Source organism: Myodes glareolus, chromosome 10 (genome assembly GCF_982192425.1).
Source record: "Myodes glareolus chromosome 10, mMyoGla1.1, whole genome shotgun sequence".
Classification (NCBI taxonomy): Eukaryota; Metazoa; Chordata; class Mammalia; order Rodentia; family Cricetidae; genus Myodes; species Myodes glareolus.
The window spans coordinates 15,772,066-15,795,700 of NC_142035.1; the positions used below are offsets into that span (position 1 = coordinate 15,772,066).

At 49.4% G+C, this 23,635-nt stretch overlaps 1 protein-coding gene across 1 annotated transcript in view; it reads left to right on the top strand.

Annotated features, from left to right (window-relative positions):
- The window catches only part of Jph2 (junctophilin 2), a 65,191-nt gene that overhangs the window by 17,793 nt on the left and 23,763 nt on the right, over positions 1-23,635 (top strand). The window contains exon 2 of the mRNA XM_087911043.1: positions 4,774-5,545. Within this exon, the coding sequence (XP_087767169.1) occupies positions 4,774-5,545 (772 nt within the window). The remainder of the gene's footprint in view (positions 1-4,773; positions 5,546-23,635) is intronic.

Below are 23,635 nucleotides of genomic sequence, written 5' to 3' on the forward strand. Positions count from 1 at the left end.
CATATGCACAAAATATAAATACTCACCCCCAACATTGCTAGGCATGGTGGCACACTGCCTTTAACCTCAGCAATTGGGAGGCAGATCTCTGCGAGTTCAAAGCCAACCTGGTCTGTATAGTAAGTAAGACCTTATAGCAAACAATGACAGCAGCAACAAAACCAAAAGAAAAATAAAAAGAAGTACAGGCAAAGGTGTGAGGTAGGAAGAAAAGTGGCTAGAGAACAAGGTAAACTGAGGTGGCCATGCTGGGCTGTGTGGCTGCTGGGGACCTCGGTGGGCCCGCTAGAACAATGGGATGCCCGACAAGGATTGGCCAGGCAGCTGAGGGGGCACTCTGGCCCAGGGCACTGTCAGCCACATAGCTGTCGGGAAGCTTCTGTCTGCAGATGTGGGCCTCCTGTCCCCAGGGAGAACCGCCCTGCCTTAGACACACAGGGAGATGGCCCTTCCATAGTGTTATCCTCCTTCCCAGGGCCCTGTCACTATCAATCTCCCCTGGGTGTTGGTGGCTCGTACTACATGTCTGTAAGTTTCCTAATATAGCCATACTGTTTCATTCCCAACTGGTGGCCAAGAGCCGTTCTCTGTCGCGGTCTCAGGTTTTCTTGGGCTTAAAGGGACCCTGTCAGCTCGTCTCAGGCCAAATTTTAGTTGCAGGTAGGTTGCCGGATTCCATTTCACAGACCTCTCCAAGCTGGAGGTTAGATCTCCTCTCTGCCCCCATTTCCCAGGGTCACTGCCCGGTTCACACCCATTTCCCTGCTGCCTGCTGAGCCCCCTCCTCTTTGGAGAAGCAGAAGCAATGTCGCTAGGTATGGAGCTTCAACGCTGGTGACACACAAGCTACGTCATCTTCTGTGTTTTCCATCCTTGCCGAGCCTTAGCTTTGCCCCAGGCTTTCTTCACAGTTAAAGCGAAAAGAGGACAAAAGTTGTAGAAGAGACACATTCCATCCAGTCGCACAAAATATTTGTGTTAAGTGTCTGGTTCTAGTCCTCATTCTTCCAGGCGCTGAGGACTCTGCAGTAAACAAAATAGACGGGACTCCTTGCCCGTGGGGAGCTCCTCCCAGCAAGGGGAATGCACCAAGGAGAAAGAAGATGGTCTGTTGTCTATATATGTTACGAGGAAGACGGAAGTAAACACGGGGATTGAAACCTCCCGTGGGAAGGCAGGACATCAGTCCATCACTCCATCAGGCAGGAGTGAGGACTTGTGGACAGGAGTGGGCCATGCGGGGACCTGAAGGAAGAGCGTTCTGGTCAGAGGGAAGGGCACGCAGAGATGGTTCTGAGGAGGACCTCTGCTGGTATAGACGAGGAACACCCAAGAAGCCCCTAAGCCTAGAGTGGAGGGGACGAACTTAGGGAGGATCGAGTGGGTCCTTGGAGTGAGCAGGGCCAGAATGGGGCGCTCTGTTCGCATGTTTGGACAGAACCCCTCTGATGCGCTTGCCAGTTGCTGGCAGAGTATGGCAAGCAGAGGCTCTAAGTGCCACCCAGTCCAAGTGAGGATGCCGAGAGGGGCCAGACTCTAGATCCACTCACATATTTCCTGGTGGGCTGTTTCAAAAACACTCCTGGGTGTTGTTGTTTGTTTTATGAATTATCCTTGTTTTATTTATTTACTTAAATGAAAGCCATCAATGTTGGTCATGAAGCCTTTAGGGGGCGGGGCCTAGCAAGAGGTTTTTAGGTCACATGTCCTGCCCTTCTTTCTCATCTTGAAGGTTGCAGCAGGTTTGAAAGGTTCTAGTTGGGGGATGTTCCTGTCCCCAGTCTGGTGGCCCTTTTGCTTTTAGGTCTATATTGTGATGTGCTCGTCATGGTGGGAGAGGAAGGAGGAAGGACACACCCCCATGACCTCTGACTAGGCCCCGCCCCTTCAAGGCTCCTCCTCTGAATCCAGCCATGCTGGAGACCAAGCCTTCACCACACAGAGGGACTCTTAAGATGCAGCAAAGGCTCTGACTCGCCTCTTCAGGGCGGTGACATTGATGTCACATTACCGCTGTGCGTGGCAGCTCAAGAGGTAGAGGCAGAGGACTGGCTTTCAGTGATACCGTGGGAAAGACTAAGAAGGTGGTGTGTGTGTGTGTGTGTGTGTGTGTGTGGTGTACGTGTGGTATGTGTGCATGTCTCCAGGCTGACATCGGGAACCGGGGCCAGGGATAGTATTGGTGGTCAGCAGGACACACACAGGGGTGATAAAGCACCAGATGATGTCATCAGTGTGGAACCAGCGTGGGGTGGAGCTGTGGGGTTAGGGTGGGAGTAGCTTTGTGTCAGCTTCTTCACAGAGCTCAGGTGACCTTTCGTACCGGCACAACTTATTCGAGCCACCGCATCAAGCCCATATTTTTTTCTTTCAGTTTTCCAGAGTTAGAGACTCATTTAAGCCTGAACCCTGTGAATGAAGAGGTGATCGCTTTTTCTGACAGATAGAGAAGCTGAGGCACAGAGAGGTCATGTTAGTTGGCTAAGGTCACACAGCAAGGGTGGAGGCAGTCCTTAGAGACATATGCCTTTCCACTTGTACAAGACTTGAGTGACCTGCTGATATCCACTCACTCCTATGAGCCAGACTACACGTATCCACATGGGCCCTTGGCTGCCAGCCTCTCCTGTACATATCACCAATCATGCACTGGGTCTTCCATGGCTTCAATTTGACTGATGCCCACAAGCCCACCCACAAGTGCCCTAGCCTTGTACTTGTTCCCTCTTTGAACTAGTTCCCCCTCCCTTTAAGAATTCCCCATTGTCTTACCAAATCTGCCGACGATGTTGGTGAAGATGTGAGGCTGATCGGTGCTGCAGTGAAGGCCTGACTGGATTTCAGGGCAGCTACCTAGTCTGACAGCAGCCAGAGAAGGGGATTCAGGGACAACCTGCAAACCACAGTGGAAAGAGAGAGAGTGGGGGAGGGGGAAGAAAGATGGCTGTCTGAAAACCCGCACAGGGGGTTGTTCGGAAAGAGCATGTGTCAATCTAGGATGGGTGAATCCTGCGGCGTTTGGAGCCCAGGCACTTCTGGAGTTTGGGTGGCAGCTGGAGGCTGATTCAGAGAGGCTACAACAGGAAAATCCCAAACTTACTCAGAGGTTTTGGGGAAAAGAAGAAGCCTAGTGGGTGGGGCTGGAGTCCCACGTGCAGCTCTGGTCCACGGTGGCTAAAAAGTCACAGGCAAATGGCTTTTTTGTGAATTTATACCCCAAACATTGGGTGCCTACTGTCGCATGAATGATAAAAACCCAGAGACAGATAATGGGATTCAACCCGAAGATCAGTAAAGAAAAGCAGCCAAGCTACTAGAGAGCTCTTGCGTCTATGAAATCTTCAGACTGAAAGAGAGTGAGTTCAAGTCTCATCTCACCTTACATTCCTCTCTAGTGCTGGGATTAAAGGCCTGCACCACCACCGCCCGGCCTCTGTGGCTAACTAGCGTGGCTGCTGGGATTACATGTGTGTGCCACCACTGTCTGGCCTCTATGGTTGACTAATGTGGCTGTTTGACTCTTTGATCTTCAGGCGAGCTTTATTTATTAAAATACTACACTCAGGTGGCCCTGCACACTCAGAACTCCATGTACATTCATAATGTCACTTCCATGGGACTATTGGCACTTGACTTCCTGTCTGCACACTGTCACATCTGTTATCTCATGTAGGCAAAAGACACATGCCTGCACACAAGACTCTTACACACACACACATACACACACACACACACACACACACTTCTCAGTGTTCACTCTGCTCTGTAAACTTGCTGTCTTCTCTGTTCATGGCCCTCACTAGTCACACGACCTTGGACAGCTGTGCATTCTTTTTCTGTACACCAGAGGGGTCTTGCCTCTTCACACCCCTTCCTCTCTTCCAACCTCGATTACCTGATCCCACTTTTCCTTGCAGTTCTGACCCAGGACAGCACCCACAGACTTAAGTCATCTCCACTGTGATTTTCCCACAAGCCCTCAGACCGGCTGTGTGCACACCGCCTTGTAGCAACCCTCCACATCAATCACAGTGCTACACAGACTTACCATCCATCCGTGTAATCCAAAATCTGAGCACATATTCAACTAGAATTCCCAGCCTGACGTGCTCGGATGCGCTACACTGGAACGTGCTGATTCACACACCTCCTGCTTGGTTGCATACCTGTGACCTTAACATGTTCTCACAGGGGGAGTGTTCATTCCATTCCACAAATTCCTTCTGGCAGGTTTGCTCCTGGACTGGCATCTTCCTTTTACGGCACCCAGTACCGTGACCTCGGCTAATCAATCACAGAGGCTCACATTTATTCTCTGACTTGCATCACTCACCAGTGTTGGTGGTCACACCTCCCCCTCTGACTTCCTACTGGAATGTGCTCTGACATACTTGTATTCTCAGGTACACATGGGGACAAGCACTCTGTCCCTCTGATGACCAAGCTCTGTCATGGTGCCCTCCTGCCTTGCCCACATCTGACCCTGCCTGTAGCCTCCTGAAGCCACTTTCTAGGCACACACAACAACATGCTTATCCCTCCTATAGCCAGACTGTCCTCTGGACCCCACCCTGCTTTGATCACGACCCAAGTCACATGCTAGGGTTCCTACCTGTATCTTACTGGGGCCACCTTCCAGGTCGGCACAGTCGTGTGCATTCCTTGTTCCTTCAATGGTTTCTTGTCTCTCTGGACCCCACTCAGTCTTGTCCATGGGGGAGGGGAGTCACCGAGCCTGTTCCACCTACTGACACAGCTCTCTTCGCCCCGCAGGGACCTACCAAGGCCAGTTCACCAATGGCATGCGGCATGGCTACGGTGTGCGCCAAAGTGTGCCCTATGGGATGGCGGTGGTGGTGCGCTCTCCGCTGCGCACGTCGCTGTCTTCGCTGCGCAGCGAGCACAGCAATGGCACGGTAGCTCCGGACTCGCCGGCCGCGGACGGGCCAGTGCTGCCCTCGCCCCCGGTACCGCGCGGTGGCTTTGCGCTCAGCCTGCTAGCCACCGCCGAGGGTGCGCGTCCCGCGGGGCTGTTCACACGTGGCGCGCTACTGGGTCGGCTGCGACGCTCAGAGTCGCGCACGTCGTTGGGCAGCCAGCGCAGTCGCTTGAGCTTCCTTAAGAGTGAGCTGAGCTCAGGCGCCAGCGACGCCGCGTCCACCGGCAGCCTGGCCGAGGGCACCGAGGGTCCCGACGACGCGGCCGCGCCCTTTGACGCTGACATCGACGCCACCACCACTGAGACCTACATGGGCGAGTGGAAGAACGACAAGCGCTCAGGCTTTGGCGTGAGCGAGCGCTCCAGCGGCTTGCGCTACGAGGGCGAGTGGCTGGACAACCTGCGCCACGGCTATGGCCGCACCACACTGCCCGACGGCCACCGAGAAGAGGGCAAGTACCGCCACAACGTGCTGGTCAAGGGCACCAAGCGCCGCGTGCTGCCGCTCAAGAGCAACAAGGTACGCCAGAAGGTGGAGCATGGCGTCGAGGGCGCACAGCGTGCAGCTGCCATCGCTCGCCAGAAGGCTGAGATCGCGGCTTCTAGGTAAGAACCTGGTGGGACCCGCAGCCTAGGGGATCTGAGCCAAGTCTAGTCCTAAATTTCTCTACCGTGCGAGTCACCCACGCATCTAGTTATCTACACGTTGTACCTCAGCCATCCACTCCAGCGGCTGCCACCCACCAATCCCAGCCCTTGGTGTATCTTATTCTCACACAACCCATCTAATAGCATGTCTCTCTGGTCAGCAGTCATCCATTCACCCATGCCACATGCAATCAACCACCTACACCACCATACACTCATTATTCAATCATCCATCCATCCATCATCCATCCATCCATCCATCCACCAAACCCAGCAGTCACCCACCCAGACATCCCTCCAATCTCTTCACAGCTTCTCTAACACTCAGAGCCTCCATCCATCCAACCACTTCCGGTCACGCAATCTCTTTAATATCTACCAGAGTGAGCATCCATCTACGCAACCACACTCACCTTCACACACACAGTGAATTCTCCACCCCCTTTCACTCGTCTGGCTGCCTAATCATTTACACAACCACTGATCCAACTACCCACATGTCTGTTTGACTGCTTATCCAGCCCCCATCCACCAATCACCTTTATTTACTTAACTACTCCGCCCATCGTAAAAAGCAGTAACGGGTCCGCCGCCATCCAGTCATCCAGCCACCTCCACACCTAACCATACTTCCTTCCAACCATTGGCCACACATCCAGTCACTCAACCCTGCTCACCTATCCAGCCTGCCTGCTATGCTTGCCCTTTCCTCTGCTCACCGCCCCCCCCAATCATCTACTTTCCATCCCCCGATGTCTTCTCGTTCTAAAGCAGATGGAGTTCTAATGTGGCCTTCCGGTGTGTATTAAACAACATTGACCCCTCCCATGCCTTTAGCCACCTTCTGGAGTTTCTTGTGCTGTTTCAGATGAGCTAAACGAGGCTCAGAGCAGTAAGGAGCTTTGTCTAGCCACGTGCCCAGAAGGTTTGTGTTTCACCACGTGGTGTCACCATTTCTTAGCTGTCCATCTTTGGTCAGCTGTGTTTTGTTCTCAAGGCTGAGGAGCCTCCTCTATACAAACAGGGCTGGCTGTTCTGAGGGTTGACAAAGCCAGCGCAGGCAAAGTGCTCCCGGTGAGTCCCCTGGAAGCAGACTCTCAGATGGAGACCCAAATGCAGGAAGACGTTTATGGGGAGCACTCTTAGGATGAAGGAGAAGGGAAGAAGCCAGATGGGGCTGGAGAAGAGTTTGCGCAGCAATGAGGTCTCCACAAAGACTTCCATCAACCACGTGGGGTGCTCTGCAGAGGGAAGTCATCCCTAATGGGATGAGGGAGTTGGGCCAACCCCTCTAGGTAGAATGTAGACTCTTCTCCAGAAAGGAGTGTGGGCTGGGGGCTCGGCAACTCTCTTTGGCCCGGGTCAATCCCTGGAGAGGGCTGGCAGTCTGTGGTTCCCCAAGTGACGAAGGTGTGAGAAGGAAGGCCTTGGATCCTGAGGTGGAATCTGGAAGGTTCTTTATAGTACCCACGACAGTGCAAACACCAAGTTCAGGCACAGTAATGCCAATAGTCACTGACATTCAACAGATTTGTTTGACAGATGTGAAACTGAGCTCAAAGAATACAAAGTGTATTCCTCACTTTCTGTGTCATGGTGATGCCATTATTTGACAGAAATAGAGAAGATTTGGTTTTGTTTCACCCAGCTTTGAGGGTTTCAGTCTGTTGTGGAGGGAAGGCAGAGTCACACAATTCATGGTGGCCAGAGTGTGTGGTAGAGGCTTCGGCTGTTCCTGCACGGACCCTGAAGCAGGGAGTGAGACAGGAAGTGAGCTAAGAATGCCCTGCACCTAGTGATCTTTTACCAGCTAGGCCTCACCTCCAACACATTCCAAAATAGTACCACCAGCTGGAGAACAGGCATTTAAAGAGCATGGTGGTCGGAGAGGTGGCTCGCAGTAGAGAGTGTCCATTGCTTTGCAGGGGACCTGGCTTTGGTTCCCAGCACTCACAACTGCCTTCAATTCTAGTTCCAGGGGATGTGACACCTTCTGACAATGCAGGCTCATGTATGAATGTGGTGTACATACATATTCAGGTGCCTGTACATGCACACAAAATAATAAATAAATATCTTTAGAACATAAGCCTGTGGGGACATTTCCGTTTCAAACCATAACAGTGCCCAACACCACGAAGAAAGTAAGCAGAAGTCTTAAGCCCGAGCCTTCTGATTCCAAAGCTTTAACTTGCACAGCCTTAGACTTCAAATGGTTGTGAGTGTAGCGGTTAGTACTGCAACACAGGAAAGAAACTAAGGGCGGTTTCAGTTTTTTTTGCTTAAAGCCTCTAAGGTTAGAATGTTTCTTCCTTCTGAACTCCTGGGGAATTGTAATTGCTGTACTGTTGCAAATCTCTAATCAGTCTCACTAATAAAAACTTGGAGTGAGATAGCAGGGGGTGAAAGCTGAAAGATCGGAGAAGCAGAGCAGCCAGTCACTAGTTCTTACCTCTGCAAAATCTGGGATTAAAGGTGTGAGCCACCTCTGCCTGGCCCTGTTTCTCTTTGAGACTGGATCAATCTAGTGTAGCCCATGGTGGTCTTGAACTCACAGAGATCTGTCTGCCTCTGCCTCTGCCTCCCAAGTGCTGGGATTAAAGGTGTGTGCCACCACTGCCTGGTCTCTATGGCTAACTAGTGGCTTAGGTCTGCACTCTACTCTTCAGGCAAGCTTTATTTGTTAGCTCACGAACAAAATGTCACCACATTGTACTAATAGTCTCAAGAGGTAGGAGTTTTGAGAAATGTTTGAGTCACGAATGCTCTGCTCTCATGGGTGGAACAAATGCCATTAGAAAACGGTGTGTTTGCTTCCCCCTCCCCTCAGTGTGTGTGTTGCCTGTACACAAACATGTGGACAGAGGACATGTGGAAGCTGGAGATCAACCTTGGGTGTCATTTCTTAGGAGTTATCCTTCCTCCTTGCCTCTTAGAACAGGATTTCCCACTAGGCGCCAGAGCTTGCTGGCTGCCCAGAGAGTCCCAGGGATCCTCCTGATTTTGCCTCCCCAGTGCTTGGATCATAAACATGAGCCATCATGCCTGACTTTTTACATGGGTGCTGGAGCTCAAACTTAGACCCACATGTTTATGTGACAATCACTTTCTGACTGAGTTCTCCACCTCTCATGTGCCTCTAACATCACACAATCCAGTCTGTATCTCCTTCAAAGGCTAGAGTGTGCAAGCTGCCATTGTGGAAGAGAATGGTCTTATCTAACGCTGGACTTGTTTCAACTTGTCTGTTTTCAGAACGGTGAGCAATAACTTCCTGTGGCTATAAACTGTGCAGTCTGAGGTGTTCTGTTATAGCCTCACAGACAGACTGAGGCAGATCAACCCTATGAGCAGGTGACCATACAATTTTTTGTCCAACCACGAACACTATTATGAAGTAAAGGGAGCCCTTATAGAAAAAGCAAACTTTGATGTTGGGACAATTTTAAGTTTATAGAACAGTTGTGAGGAAGGGGTTGAGGAGGTAGCTCAGTGGCTCAGTTCTTACTGAGAACCAGAGTTCAGTTCCCAGCACCCACGCCTGGTTCCCAGCACCCAGATCAGACAGAAACATAACCTTCTGTAATTTCAGCCCTGGGGCATCTCATGTCCTCTCCTCAAGTCAGCCGACATACACACACCCCTCCCACATACAATTACAAGTCAAATAAATCTAAAAAAAATGAAATTGTGAGGTGCAACAAGCTCCCATATCCTTCCACCTGATCTCCAGTGTTGACTTCTCAGAGTATTACAATGCATTTATCAAACCAGAGGCACAGGGTTGGCTCAGTCAGTGAAGTGTTTGACTGGGCACAAGGACGGGAGTTTCATCTCTAGAACCCACGATAAAGCAAAACAAACAAACAAACAAAAAACCCCAAATGAACAATCCAGATATGATGATGCCCTTGTACTCTCACTGTTGGGGAGGTGGAGACAGGTGCATTCTTGGGGCTTACTGGGCAGTCAAGCAGCTGCTGGCTGAAAAGCAACATTTGATGTCTTCTGACTTCTGTACACATGCACACATGGGTATATGCATCTGCATGCATGTGTGTATCTGCATGAACACACACAGACATGCATCAGCATGTTATCATCCACTAAAACTCTAGAATTCATTTGAACTTTGCTAGTTTTCCTACAAATACCCATATTCATTCATTCTTCCCTCCCTCCCTCCCTCCACCCCTCTCTTTCTCACTTTCCTTCTTCTCTCTTCCTTTCTCCATTCATTCATTTGTTCCTTCCTTCCTTTTTTTTAAAAAAAATTATTTTTAACATAGTTTCTTCATTGCTTCTTTGGGAATTTCCCATCGTGCACCCCAATCCCAATCATTTCTCAGTCCCTCCAATGGTTGTGCCAGGTGGGAGCCAGGGCTATCTTGGATCACCTGTGGGCAGAATACAAACAGGTTCAGAAGACTGACTGTGGGATCCTCATGCCTCATAGGGCAGAGAGGAGTTAGGAGGAAAGGAGCTACTGATTGGCACGGAGCACGAGCAGTGGAAGGCATTGTCAGTTTTAAAGACAAAGCAGAGGATGCTGGGTAACGAGCGCTTTCCCCAAACTCTCCCTGTGGAGTAGAGATACTCCTGTCTGCTCTCTTACTTTCCCTGCCCTTGTCCTTGCAAGCACCCTTGCATCTGAATGTGTGGCACTGTCACCGAGGAGGTCCCCAGGCCCTGCAGCTGGCCTGTGCTTCTGGAATGAGAAACTGGTACCTGTCTCTCCTATGTACAGTTATGATGGCTGTGTACAGGAAGCTCTGGGGAGAGCTGGAAGCAGTAGAGAATAGGCAGCTGAGACCCTGAATGGGAGTGGCCCGGGCTCCAATTCAAGCCCAGCAGAATTTCCAATTAAGGGAGTCTTTGGGTTAGAAGCAAACAGCATTGCAGCATCTTCCTTGAAGGCTCCCCACTCCCTGGGGCTTTGGTGATGCAGAGGGACAGGAAGCAGCCCCAGCAACTAACAGCCTCCTGGGGCTCAGGAGGGCTGGGCTTTTGTCCCCTGTAGCATCTAGCTCTTGACTCTGGACTTGGATATGCCCATCAGCTCAGCATCCCTAACCAGGACATCTCTCCCAGGCAAAGGAAGGAAACCTACACATCTCACCCCTTTAGGATGGGCAATGGACAGAAAAAGATTCTAGACCCTCCTTGCTCAGTGCGCTGTACTCTTGTCATGGGCTGTGGGGCCCATGAGATGCATTTGGTCTCAACTGACAAGTGGAAAATGTACACTGGATTTTAGAGACTTAATGCAAAAAGAAGGAAAGTAAGTTGTTAAAATTTTAAAAAATATAAATTATTAAAGACTAGGAATATGGTTCAGTTGATAAAGTACTTGCTGTGCGAACACAAAGAGCTGAGTTTGATCTCCAGCACACACATGTGCATGTGCGTGTGCACACACACACATCCAGACAGATATATATACACACAGACACATGCACACACAAACACACACATACATATACACACACAGACACACACATACAAATATATACACAGACACCCACATACATATACATACACAGATACACACAGACACACAACAGACATATATACACAGATACACAAACACACACACACAGACATACACCTACAGACACACACATACTGAGACACATAGACAATATACCCCTACAGACATACATAAAGCACACACACACACACACACACATATATACACATAGACACGCGTGTACACACAAAACACACACAGAGATACACAGACACAGACACACACACTTACACATACTTCATATTTGCACGAATTTGTAATTCCAGCACTGGGGAGGTGGAGAAAGACCGATCCCTGGGGCTCTTTGACCAGCCACCCAGCTAATCAGTGAGTCCAAGGTCCCAGTAACAGATCCTGTCTCAAAAGACATGGCAGGCAGCTCCTGAGGGACTAACCTGAGATTGACTCCTGGCATCCACATGCATGTGCACATGTGTAGATGGTGCGCACACTTGTACATACATAATACTGATTACATGTTGAAATGGTTGCATTTTAGATATCTTGTGTTAAGGGGAAATAGACTTTTGATATAAATTTTACCTGTTTCCTTTTACTTTTTAAAAGGTGGTTGCTAGAAAAAAACCATAATTATGTATGTATGTATGTGTCTTCTTGACATCACATTTTTTTAAATTTATCATTTCTTTATTTTTATTTTTATTTATTTTTTTGGTTTTTCAAGACAGGGTTTCTTAGTGTAGTTTTGGAGCCTGTCCTGGTACTAGCTCTTGTAGACCAGGCTGGCCTCGAACTCATAGATCCACCTGCCTCTACCTCCCTAGTGCTGGGATTAAAGGCGTGCTCCACCACCGCCTGGCTTAATTTATCATTTTAAATTTTACATACCAACCACAGTTTTACCCTCCCTCCTTTCCTCCCATTCCCCCTCCACCTCCTTCTTACTTCCCCCCATTCACTCCTCCTCCATCTCCATTCAGATGGGGTAAGGCCTCCCACGGGAATCAACAAAGCATGACATAGCAAGTTGAGGCAGGACCAATCTCCTCTGCCCGGCATCAAGGCTGAGCAAGGCATATACCATAGGGAGTAGGCTCCAAAGAGCCAGCTCATGTATCAGGGACAGGTCCTGGTCCCACTGCTAGGGGGCCCAACAAAAGAGTCTTAGAACCCTTCAGTCCCTCAGAGATAATCTAGCCAGTTCTCTGACTACCTGGGGAAACTGAGGCACAGAAAGTTTGACATCATGCCCACAGCCACCAAGGGATCTAGGCCTTTGCATTTTGTGGCCAAGAGCTCTTTCTGTACCTCCTTTTAAGGTCATGAATCTGGGCAGTGGAGGGAAGCTAGGAGATGTCTTAGCTTCTCTGGTTGATACACCCTCCCACATCCCAATTCATGGCTCCCTCTGCGGGGAGCACAGGCAATGGCTGAGGGAGGACTCTGGCTGTCTGCTGCTGGTTTCTTTCCAGCACCCACTTCCCTCCTTTCTCACAGAAGGCTGATCTCTCTCCACCACACAGCTTTTACAAGGGCTACAGCGGAGTCTGTAGTGATATTTAATTTCTATTTTAATAAATAAAACTTGCCTGAAGACAGACAAAACAGCCACACTAGTCAGTCAAACAGGCCAGGCAGTGGTGGCACACACCTTTAATCCCACTAGAGAGGGATATAATAAGGCAGGATGAGACAGGAGCCTCACTCTCTTTCAGCCTGAAGATTTCATAGACGTAAGAGCTCTTTAGTGGCTTGGCTGCTTTGCTTTTCTGATCTTCAGGTTGAACCCCAATATTGTTCTCTGGGTTTTTATTAATCGTGCTATAGGAGTGTGTTTGCTGAACACTGCGCAGGACTCCATGCATGCCCCTGATGCTGTCATCTAATTTTCTCCTGTGTCCCCATGTGAAGGCAAGGGACACCGCTGGAGAGTTCTCAGCTCCCCACGATGAACTTCCCAACAGCTCAGGATTTTTACTAGAGTGATATCCCTGAACTGGTTCTGTCCCTTGTCCGACTTCCTGCCTCCAGCACCTCCTCAAATGGCCCTTTGGGATATCCTATGGGTGCTGGCTTCGAGGGTCGGTAGAGACTGAGTTACTGTGTGCAGTAAGGTTAGGCGTTTGGGCTGTAGCATCAGTTGGCCCATTTTTTAATCTGGGTTTAGCACAAGTAGACTACGCACCTGAGTCTCACAGTGGGAGTGGAAGCTTACAGGACCTGGAGAGAGAGTGCTCCTCTTTGTGTGATGTCATCCTGATGAGTTTTCCCCCATGACATTTGGTTAGTCTCTGTTGTGAGCACGGCTTGTGCTACCTCCATGGGGTCGCAGGGATGCAGTGAGCCGCCAAGGTCGGCATCCTCCAGGGAGTCACGGTGCACAGGTGAAGTCTGGGATTAGACGTGGGTGGTGCTGGGCCAGATGAGGGAAGGAGCCGACGTGGGGGCAGGGTGGGAGTTGGGTAGTAAAGGCAAGAGCAGCTGCTGGTGGTGGGTGGTGAGGGAAAGCACCATGCAAGTGGCTCTGCAGGTGGCTACCTCTGGCTGGGAGTTCTCAGGTGGAAAGACAAGGTGGGAAGGTCATTCTAGGTAGAGGACATGGAAGTGTACCCCAAGGAATGAGAATGCAGGAAAGGGTGAGTCCTGAGGGAGCTAGAGATCGAAGCCTGCCAGGCAGCTGAATCAGGCCAGGTTAGGGTGGGTGCTGAATGCCAGGAAGAGGGAGAGACAGTAGATGCCTGGTGTTGTGTATGCAGGTATCATGGAGGTGATACGTTTTACTGACAGGTAGCAGGTTTGTATCTGACTGGCTAGGAATAGGAACCTCACCTCTTAAAGTCCCATTATGAGGCCTGACATTGCCTAGTTCAGTCTGTAGGCTTACTGAAAATAATAGCCCAGTTCTTGATTTTTATTTTTGTTTTTTCTGAGACAAGGTCTCGTGTAGCCCAGGCTGGCCTCAAACCTTATGTAGCTGAGGAGGATCTTGAAGTGTTGATCCTCCTGTCTTCTTCTGGAGCTACACGTGCCTGCTACCGTACCCAGCTTATTTAGTACCATGGCTTTGTGTGTGCTAGGTGAGCATTCTGCCAGTTGAGCTACACCCCAGCTCATCTCTTGACTTTTTTTTTCCTCAAGAAAAACTGGACAGTTGTATTTTGACGTAAAAATTTTTCCTCTTTAGATTTTTTATTATGAAAAAAACTATATAAAATAATCTAGCGTAGTAAATTTCTACAGTCTAGTGTAGAACCGTTTTTAACTAGACTTGCCGGTCATTATCCACATTACCATGCTGCTTCATCTTTTATACGTGTATTTTCTTGTCGGTTTTTCTGAAATTGTCAACACTCTAGGTATCACAAGGGAATTCATCTCAAAGTACTTCAAATGCACTTCTAAGAAGCAGTGGCATTGGGGCTGATGATGGCTCCGCAGGTACCTTACTGAGGGTTTCTGTTGCTGTGAAGAGACTCCGTGACCACAGCAAGTCTTCCATAGGAAAACATTTAATAGGGGTGGCTCACTTACAGTTCAGGGGTTTAGTCCATTGCCATCATGGCGGGTTATGGTGGCATGCAGGCAGGGGTGGTGCTGGAGAAGGAGCTGAGAGTTCTACGTCTTGATCTGAAGGCAACAGGAAGTGAACTGTTTCAACCCTGAGTGTAGCTTGACTACATAGGAAACCTCAAAGCACTTCCTGCAACAAGGCCACACCTCCTAATAGGTCTATTCCCCTTGGGAGCCACTTTCTTTCAAACTACCAACCACACTAGGCAAGAATTCCACCAACTGAGCTACACTCTAGTTTAGTTTTCCAAGAAAAACTTGATGTATTTTCCTATAAGATTTTTTCCTCTTTAGATTTTTTAACTATGAAAAAATATAAAATAGTCTAGTATATTGAGTAATCATTTCTTCTTTAACTAAGTTTGCCAATCATTAGTGGTATTGCCATGTTGCCTCGTCTTTTCTACCTGTTGTTTTTTGTTTTTCTGAAATTGTCTACACTCTGCATGCCATGGGATGATTCACCTCCAAGTACTTGAAAATGCACCTCTAAAAAGCAATGGCATTTGGGCTGCAGAGATGGCTCACCAGGCCTGATGACCTGAGTTGGATCCCTGGGACCCACATGGTGGGAGGAGAAACCCAACCCTTCAACCTGGCCTCTGACCTCCACGCATGTGCTGTAGCAACATGCTCCCACCCTGCACACATGCATGGAAAACAAACAAGGAAGCATGACGAAAAGTAAATGCAAGAGCATTGCCTGCATAGCTCTGATGCTGTTGGTAGACTTATGATCAGTCCTGATTCTGGGTGGGTGATTTCTTTCCCAGTTTTAGCCAGCGCGCTTCATATCTGGTTTGCACAGATGAGATGTGTCATCATGATTTGATTAGCATCTCCGGGATGACTGAGGAGGCTGGTCAACTTTTTGAGCTCTTTGGCTCTTTGTATATTTTCTTCAAAGAAATATCTATTTCTCCATTTTTAGCTGGGTTCTCTCCCCACCCCCAACCTTGACTTCTTGAGACTGGATCTTGCTCTACAGCCCCCGGGGCTGGCCTTGAACTTGTAAACTTCCCACTTTAGACTCCAGGGTGCTGCACATCTGTCTGTGCCTTTTCTTTTTAATTAAGCTGTAAAGGTTTTTTATGGAGTCTGAACATAAACCCTTATCAGACACAATTTTCTTGATTTACAAATATTTCTCCCACTCTGTGGATTGTTCCCTGCCCGACCCTTGCAGAGAGGACTAGACCTAGTGTGTGGCCTAGCCAGTGTCTCGCCTCTGAGCTAGCTACATTCCCTGTAGTGATGGAGCTGTCCTTCATCAATTCCCAGTCTTTTCTTTGTTTGATTTTGTACAGAGACCTCACTAAGTCGCCCAGGGTGGCCTTGAATTTGTGACCTTGCTTATAAAGTCTCCTGGTGTCACCAGTGTGTGCCACACACTCAACTCTTTACATTTTGTTTTTATTTTTCTCTAATTTTTAAAATTAGTGTACGGAGTTCTTACTTTAGTGATAGCACCCTTTGAAGCACTCAAGTTTTTTAACTTTTATGATGTCAGCTTATCTACTTTTTTGTTTTTCTTTTGCTACCTGAGAAAATGTTGTCTAATCCAAACCTCTGGTTTTTTTGAAACAGGGTCTCACTATGTAGCTCTAACTGTCCTGGAATTCACCATGTAGACCAAACTCACAGAGATCTGCCTGCCTCTGTCTCCCAAGTGCTGGGATTAAAAGTGTGCGCCACTATGCCAGGGTCAACTGGATTTCTTATGTTACTGTTTAACTTGTTTCCTGTACGTTCTTTCTCCTGATTTCTACCTTTCTGGTAACTTTTATCTAAAATAGATTCAGGAGCAACTTCTCTGGCATGAACTCTTACTAAAAGGGTCTATACACTTCATATTGTTTCTCGTGAAGCCACACAATGAAATCTTCTCAAGTGATAGATCAGAGAACTTATAGATATGATAGATCAGACATGATAGATCAGAAAACTTAGTCCCAGAACAGGAGAGGGGCAGAAAGAAGAGGAGAGGAGATGCCCTGAAGGTCGTGGTGCGAGAAAAGAAACTGAAGCAACAGGGAGAGACATAACACATCTTCAAGTAAATGCCACGGTGCTCAGAGCCACGGTTCTCACATCCACAGTGTTCAGAGCCACGGTTTTCACATCCACAGTGCTCAGAGCCAAGGTTCTCACATCCACGGTGCTCAGAGCCACGGTTCTCACATCCACGGTGCTCAGGGCCACGGTTCTCACATCCACGGTGCTCAGGGCCACGGTTCTCACATTCACGGTGCTCAGAGCCACGGTGCTTACATCCACTGTGCTCACACCCACAGTGCTCATGTTCACATGGGAGGACTTCTGGGAATCTGTGGGTCTCCCTCATTCATGCAAGTGCTGGGTACCACCACTCCTGGCTTACATGCGGGTGCCGTAAATGCCCCTCAGGTTCTTATGTATACATGGCAGGCCCTTTACTGACGAGGCTGTCTCTCCACCCCTCTTTTCCCATCTTAAACATTGTTCTACAGCACACTCATTAACATTTAAGGAAGGGCAGAATAATAATAATAAAAAATTTAAAAATCCCTCCTACCCCAGCTGCCTCCAAAGGGACCACTGTCAAGAGTTCACTGGGAAAATTTTTCCATTTACCTCTCTGCTCTTGTTTGGTTCTGTTTTTCACAACTACAGCTGCCTTCATAATGTTCTGAGAGTTTTCCAGGAGCTAAATGACACCCACCCCCATTAATTTGCTGGTACCATGATTTATTTCTTCACAGTGCCTGAAAACATTTAATGTCTGCAAGGCCACAAACGAGGCTGTGGTGAGCACTGCAAGACCCATCTTCTTGCTCACAGTGGCTGGTTAAGGGAATGGTCCGGCCAGGAAACTTCCCAGAGACGGTCAAGCATCCTTAGGGCTCATCGGAACTGTATACGTCCCACTTACCCATGGAGGATGCTCTAAGGTGTAGCAACAAACGTGCACAGTACTGGACCCTTACACACTAATGCTTGCCCTATGTAAGAACCTACAATAAAGGTTAATTTCTAAGTTAGGTGCAGCAGGAGACTTTTCAGCAACTATCAGAGGTGCAACAGAGCAGTTATAATTCGAAACTATAACAGGAGTTAGTTACAACGTGTGCTCATGGATCTCTCATTTCGGAAATATCCATTTAGTTAGCATCTTTGGACCTGAGCTGTTGTGTGGCTCAGTTGGTACAGGGCTTGTCTGGCATGCGTGAAGCCTCAGATTTAGTTCCCAGCACCACATAAGCCAGGCATGGTGGCACAGGCCGGCAATTGCAGCACTTGGGAGGTCTGAGCAGGAAGATATGGAAGTTCAAGGTCATCCTCAGCTGCAGAGTGCTTTGGAGGCCAGCCTTGGCTGCAGAAGACTCTGTCTTCATCAACAAAAACAACAACACAAAATCCACGGTGGACCTTGGGTATAATGCTGCCTCACCCAAGTTTCCACCTTCTGATTGCCACCTCAGTGGGCTCTCCTGGTGAGGTCCATGGCACCATGAATTAGGTATCACACGCAAACACACTCCTGGACCATCCCTCTCCAGTGGCCATATCACTCCTGTACATCTCACAAGTATTTGTTTTCTTTTTAAAATTGGTTTTATTGAGTTATACATTTTTGTCTGCTCCCTTCCCTTCCTCCTTTCTTCCCCTCAACCCTCCCCCCCGTGATCCTCACACTCACAATTTACTCAGGAGATATCGTCTTTTTCTCCTTCCTATGTAGATCTATATATGTCTCTTTAGGGTCCTCTTTGTTGACTAGGTTCTCTGGGGTTGTGAACTGTAGGTTGGTTATTCTTTGTTTTATGTCTAAAAGCCACTTATGAGTGAGTACATATTATATTTGTCTTTCTGGGTCTGGGTTACCTCACTCAATATGTTTTTTCCTAGATCCATCCATTTGCCTGCAAATTTCAAGATGTCATTTTTTTTTATTACTGTGTAGTACTCCATTGTGTAAATGTACCACATTTTCTTTTTACATTCTTCGGTTGAGGGGCATCTAGGTTGTTTCAAGGTTCTGGTTATTATAAATAATGCTGCTATAAACATAGTTGAGCACATGTCCTTGTGGTACAATTGAGCATCCTTTGGGTACGTGTCCAAAAGTGGTATTGCTGGGTCTTGAGGAAGGTTGTTTCCTGATTTTCTGAGAAATCGCCACATTGATATCCAAAGGGGTTGTAGCAGTTTTCATTCTCACCAGCAATGCAGGAGTGTTCCCTTTACCCCACATCCTCTCCAGCATAAGTTGTCATTGGTGTGTTTGATCTTGGCCATTCTGACAAGTGTAAGATGGAATCTCAGCACTGTTTTGATTTGCACTTCTCTGAGGCCTGAAGATGTTGAGCATTTCGTGCCTTTCAGTCATTTGACGTCTCACAAATACTTTAAGAACAATTGTTGCCGGGGTGGGTTATGTGCCTAAGGAAGACTTTCTGGGGCCAAGCGCTGTGTGTTGCCCTCAGAATTCCCTGCCCCTGCCCCATCATCTCCAAGGAGCTCTCACCAGATGGACCCCTCCCCCCATTCTCAGTGCCAACACCATGCATTTTCCCTTTAGCTTCTTTGTCAGTTATTTGAGGACGTGACCGCGTGCTGTGCTCGCGGGACCACTTCCAACACCCCCACAGACAGCTGCGTGGCATCTTCCCTGCGGCTTCTCCCTGACATTCCTGGTACTTCGAAGGTTCCGTCAGTCTAGTGTCAGCCTCCCCAGAAATGGGCTGGAATGGTGGACAGGTTCCAGCTCAGAGCCCTTCCATTCCCTGAGTCCTTCTGTTGTGACTCACCAGATGGACAAACTCCCTCTGCCGCCCAGAGAGACTGAAGATGGTGGTGGGTGGAATGTTCTGAGTTGTCAGGGTGGGACTCCCGCAGGATACATGAGGCAGCTGTGGCTTTGAGGCTAAATTAGGAGACCTTCCAAGCTTGGTGAGCAGAGAACCCAGGCAAACATCCAGTTTGAATCTGTCCTCAGAGAAACAAAGACCCATGTTCTGGGTTCACAATGGCGAAGCTGAGACCTGGGAAGAGGTACAAACCTCACCAGGGTGTGTGGTGTGCTAGGTTGGGAAGGGGTAGGGGCCTGGCCAGGGTGTGTGGTGTGCTAGGCTGGGAAGGAGTAGGGGCCTGGCCAGGGTGTGTGGCGTGCTAGGTCTAAGCAGATAGGGCTGAGGTGGTGAGCAGATGGGGGTGCCTTCATGAAGCTTCAGTTGGTTCTGGGCACATAAATGGTTCTAACAGACAAATCCTGGGGCCTGTGTAGTGGAAAGACAGACTTTGCCTCCCTACCCCTGGCCCTATGAACTGGGCTTCTAGACAGCCAAAGGGCCTTTCTACCTTATTTTTTTAGTCTGACTAATTCAGAGAATGGTCAGGCAGGCAGTCTATACCTTCAGGAGAAAAGGGCCCTTCCCTGTACATGTTCAGGTGTCCCCATTTCCGGGGGAGGCCATGTTTGGCTTGACCCTGGTACCTCAACTGAGCTCCAGGGACTTTGGGGTCAGCACTGAAAGGAGCCAGATGTCAGAACGCTGGAATTAGGAGTGTAGATGAAGGCACCGTAGCTGTCGCAAGAGGAAGGCCCAAGAACTCAAGTTCACGGTCAGGGTGTGGAGACTCGGCCTGCAGTCCTACATTCTGAGCACAGGGCCTCTCTGCAACCTTCCTTCCCGCACATCCTCTATAAGCTGGAGGTCAGGAGAGAAGTGGCTTTGTGGGCTGGAGAGAGGACCTGGAAGGTGTTCGGTCACGTGACAAGTCCAGGACACTACCTATCTCAATATGAAGTGGGGGAGCCCCAGTCAGGCTCCATGCCGAGAGCCCTCATCTACGCCATTCTCACGGAGAGATCTTAGCCACACATCTCTCACAGCTGACGAGAGCAGTGGACACCCACCAGACCGCAGCCCCATTGAGGCCTCGAGCTCACTCACCCGGCAGAGGAGACAGCCTCTCAGCTTTTAGGCATCAGGGTTGCTCTGCGGTTGTGGGCCAGTGTTGACTGCCTGGCCATGCTCAGTCTGGCCGAATCAGTGGCAGCATAAGCCAGGAATACTGAGGAACTACGTTTCTATCCTGCCCCTCACCTCACCCACGTCGTCTGTAGAAAGGGGCAGCCCCAGTCCTGCCTCATGGGGTGATAGCGGGTGTCTCTGCGTGGGCCTGGAGTCCTGTGGGTGCTCAGGGAGTAGAGGCCGAGGCAGTTTTCATCACCCTCCTACCTCCCGGACACCCAGGCGGTGGAGTTGATGAAACCAGCTGGCTCCGGCTTCAGGCTTCCTTCTGCTCCACGTGTCATTTTGTCTTTTGCCATGCTGGGTTTCCAATGCTGGGTTTCCTCTTCCCTTCCTTAGTTCAGAGAAGTCATGCCCTGCCGCAGGAAAGAAGTTAAAAATAAAGCCAGGCCTCAAATCCTCCGAGCAAACACCCAGCTCTCTAAAAATAGGCTCTGCAGCAGGTCTCCGGAGCCAGGCTGGGTAGAGGCTGGCATGGGTCAAGACTGGCTCTCCCAGCCAGGCCTCAGCAGCACCGTGGCCTGCCAAGCCCACTCTAACCCATTCTTTCTGTTACCCCGCCACTACCAAGCCCCTCTCCCTGTCCTCCTAAAGGTCCCTCTTGGCTCTTCACTCCTCTTGCTGTTGGGTGCGGCCAGAGTGAGTCCCTACCAATACCAGCCTGTCCACTCTGGTGAGCCCAACATTCATGGGGCCCTTAATTTGTATACTATAGAAGACAGGGCCTGAGACAGGGTTTGGTTCATGCAGTTTATTTGGGAGATAATTTGAGGAAGGGGACGAGAGGAAGTGGGAGGAGCCAGACAGGTAAGAGGGACCAGCCAGTGCAAGCTTGGTGACCGAGTCACTGCTGCAGACTGCGGGTGCTAGACTTGGTTGAAACACGGGGACCACCAGGATCTTTTTCCTGACAGGTGGACCTGGACCTCCCGTCTCTCATTTACTAAGTTTTCCATGGATTGGAAATTACCTTAGTGGCCACTGGTGGTGGCGCACGCCTTTAATCCCAGCATTTGGGAGGCAGAGGTAGGTGGATCTCTGTGAGTTCGAGGCCAAGTTGGTCTACAGAGCAAGTTCCAGGACAGGTTCCAAGGCTGTACAGAGAAACCCTGTCTCAACAAGCCGAAAGAAGAAGAAAAGGAAGAAGAAGAAAAAGAAGAGGAAGAAGAAGAAAAAGAAGAAGAAGAAGAAGAAGAAGAAGAAGAAGAAGAAGAAGAAGAAGAAGAAGAAGAAGAAGAAGAAGAAGAAGAAGAAGAAGAAGAGGAGGAGGAGGAAGAAGAAGAGGAAGAAGAAGAGGATGGGGAAGGGGAAGAGGAAGGGAAGGAAAGGAAAGAAAGAAGAAAGAAAGAAAAAAAAGAAAGAAATCTCGCATTTCTGGTTTGGATTTGGACTTGGGTAGGAGGAGGGGATAGGACCACCTATAGCATCTACTGCATTCAAGCAAGCTCTGGGAGTACAGTGGACAGCTGAGCTCTGGGGACTGTGACCTCATTTAGACCCACCCTCCACTGCCATGGGTCTAACTGGGACTAGGTAGAGGAGACACTATATAATAGAGACCAGAGATGTCACTGTAGAAGAAAGCACAGGTTCTTAGAATCTCCACAGCCTTCCTTTGTGGCTCCGGGTCACCCCAACAGTGCCATCTCACACCGTTGTTCCATCACTGTGTCCAACCATGGTCCCTCCAAGGATGACTTCCTCTCCCGAGCTCCCCTCTGGACTGAACTTGCTGTGTTGTGCTCATCAGCACCTGGCTTAGTACCCGGCGCATGCGCAAGCCTCAGAGAACAGGTTGTCGATGCAGTTCTCAAACATCGTGGGATGGAAAAGTCCCCCAGGACTGAGACACTCCCTGGGCAGCCTCTTAAGGCTTCTAACACATTCAGCTCATATTTATGGAGAACCCGCTGTGTGCCAGGCTTGGGGGAAGAAAGCCTGAAGATCCGAGACTTCCTTCTTTGATAGAGAAGTGTAGTGACCAGGGAGGCCGTCACTGAGAAAGCAGTTAAGCTGAGACATCGGAACGAGTGAATCAGTCAGTGGACAGTCTAGAAAGAGCAGGCTGCGTGCAGAGAGAGGGTAGGGCAAGGTGATGTCATAGGCATGCGACCACGTGTGTGCCTGGAACTGAGTGGGCTCTTGGAAATGAGGCCGGCAGGGAGACCTGTGTGGCTGGAGGGAAAGGGAAGGAGGAGTAGAAGCAGAGGCCAGAGAGAGTGGGGGTGGGGTGGAAAGAGATGACAGCCTTGTAGTGTGTGTGTGTGTGTGTGTGTAGATATGTATGAACAAGCAGATGCATGTTCATGTGGCTGCACACGTGTGTAGGTTTACAGGTATTTATACGCAGGCAGAAGCCAGTGGTCAGCCTTGGGTACAGCTCCTCAGGCGTCATCCACCTTTTCTGAGGCAGGGTCATTCATTGGTCTGAAGCTTCCTGCGTAGGCTAGACTGGCAGACCCATGAGCCCCAGGGTCTCTTGCTTGCCCATTGCTGAAATCACGGGCATTTGCCACCACACCTGACTTCTTAACATAGCTTGTTGAGGGTTGAAGTCAGGGCCTCATGCTTGCCGGGCAAGCGCCTTACCAATTAAGCCATCTCCTTCGTCCTCACAAGAAGCTATTTGAATTAAATCCATTAAAAGCTCCACTCCCTAGCTGTGGTAGCCACACTTCAAGGGCTTGCTAGCTGCCACTTTGGACAGCACAGACATTAAACATTCTAACTGCTCCCGATTTTGTGGGACAGTGCTTTTCTGGGGCCGTGCAGGTCACTGCAGGCCGTCACCGTATGCCGTACAGAACTGGGCACACACTGCAGGGCCCTTTCCTCACCTCCAAAGGTGTGTGTGTGTGACTGAAGCGTGCAAGGCCATTAAGCGCAGCCCCAGCCAAAATCAGAATGCCTTTCCCACCACCCTTGCCAAGTGGCCATCCGCTCACTGCCCTCTGCCTCGGCAGGCACAGA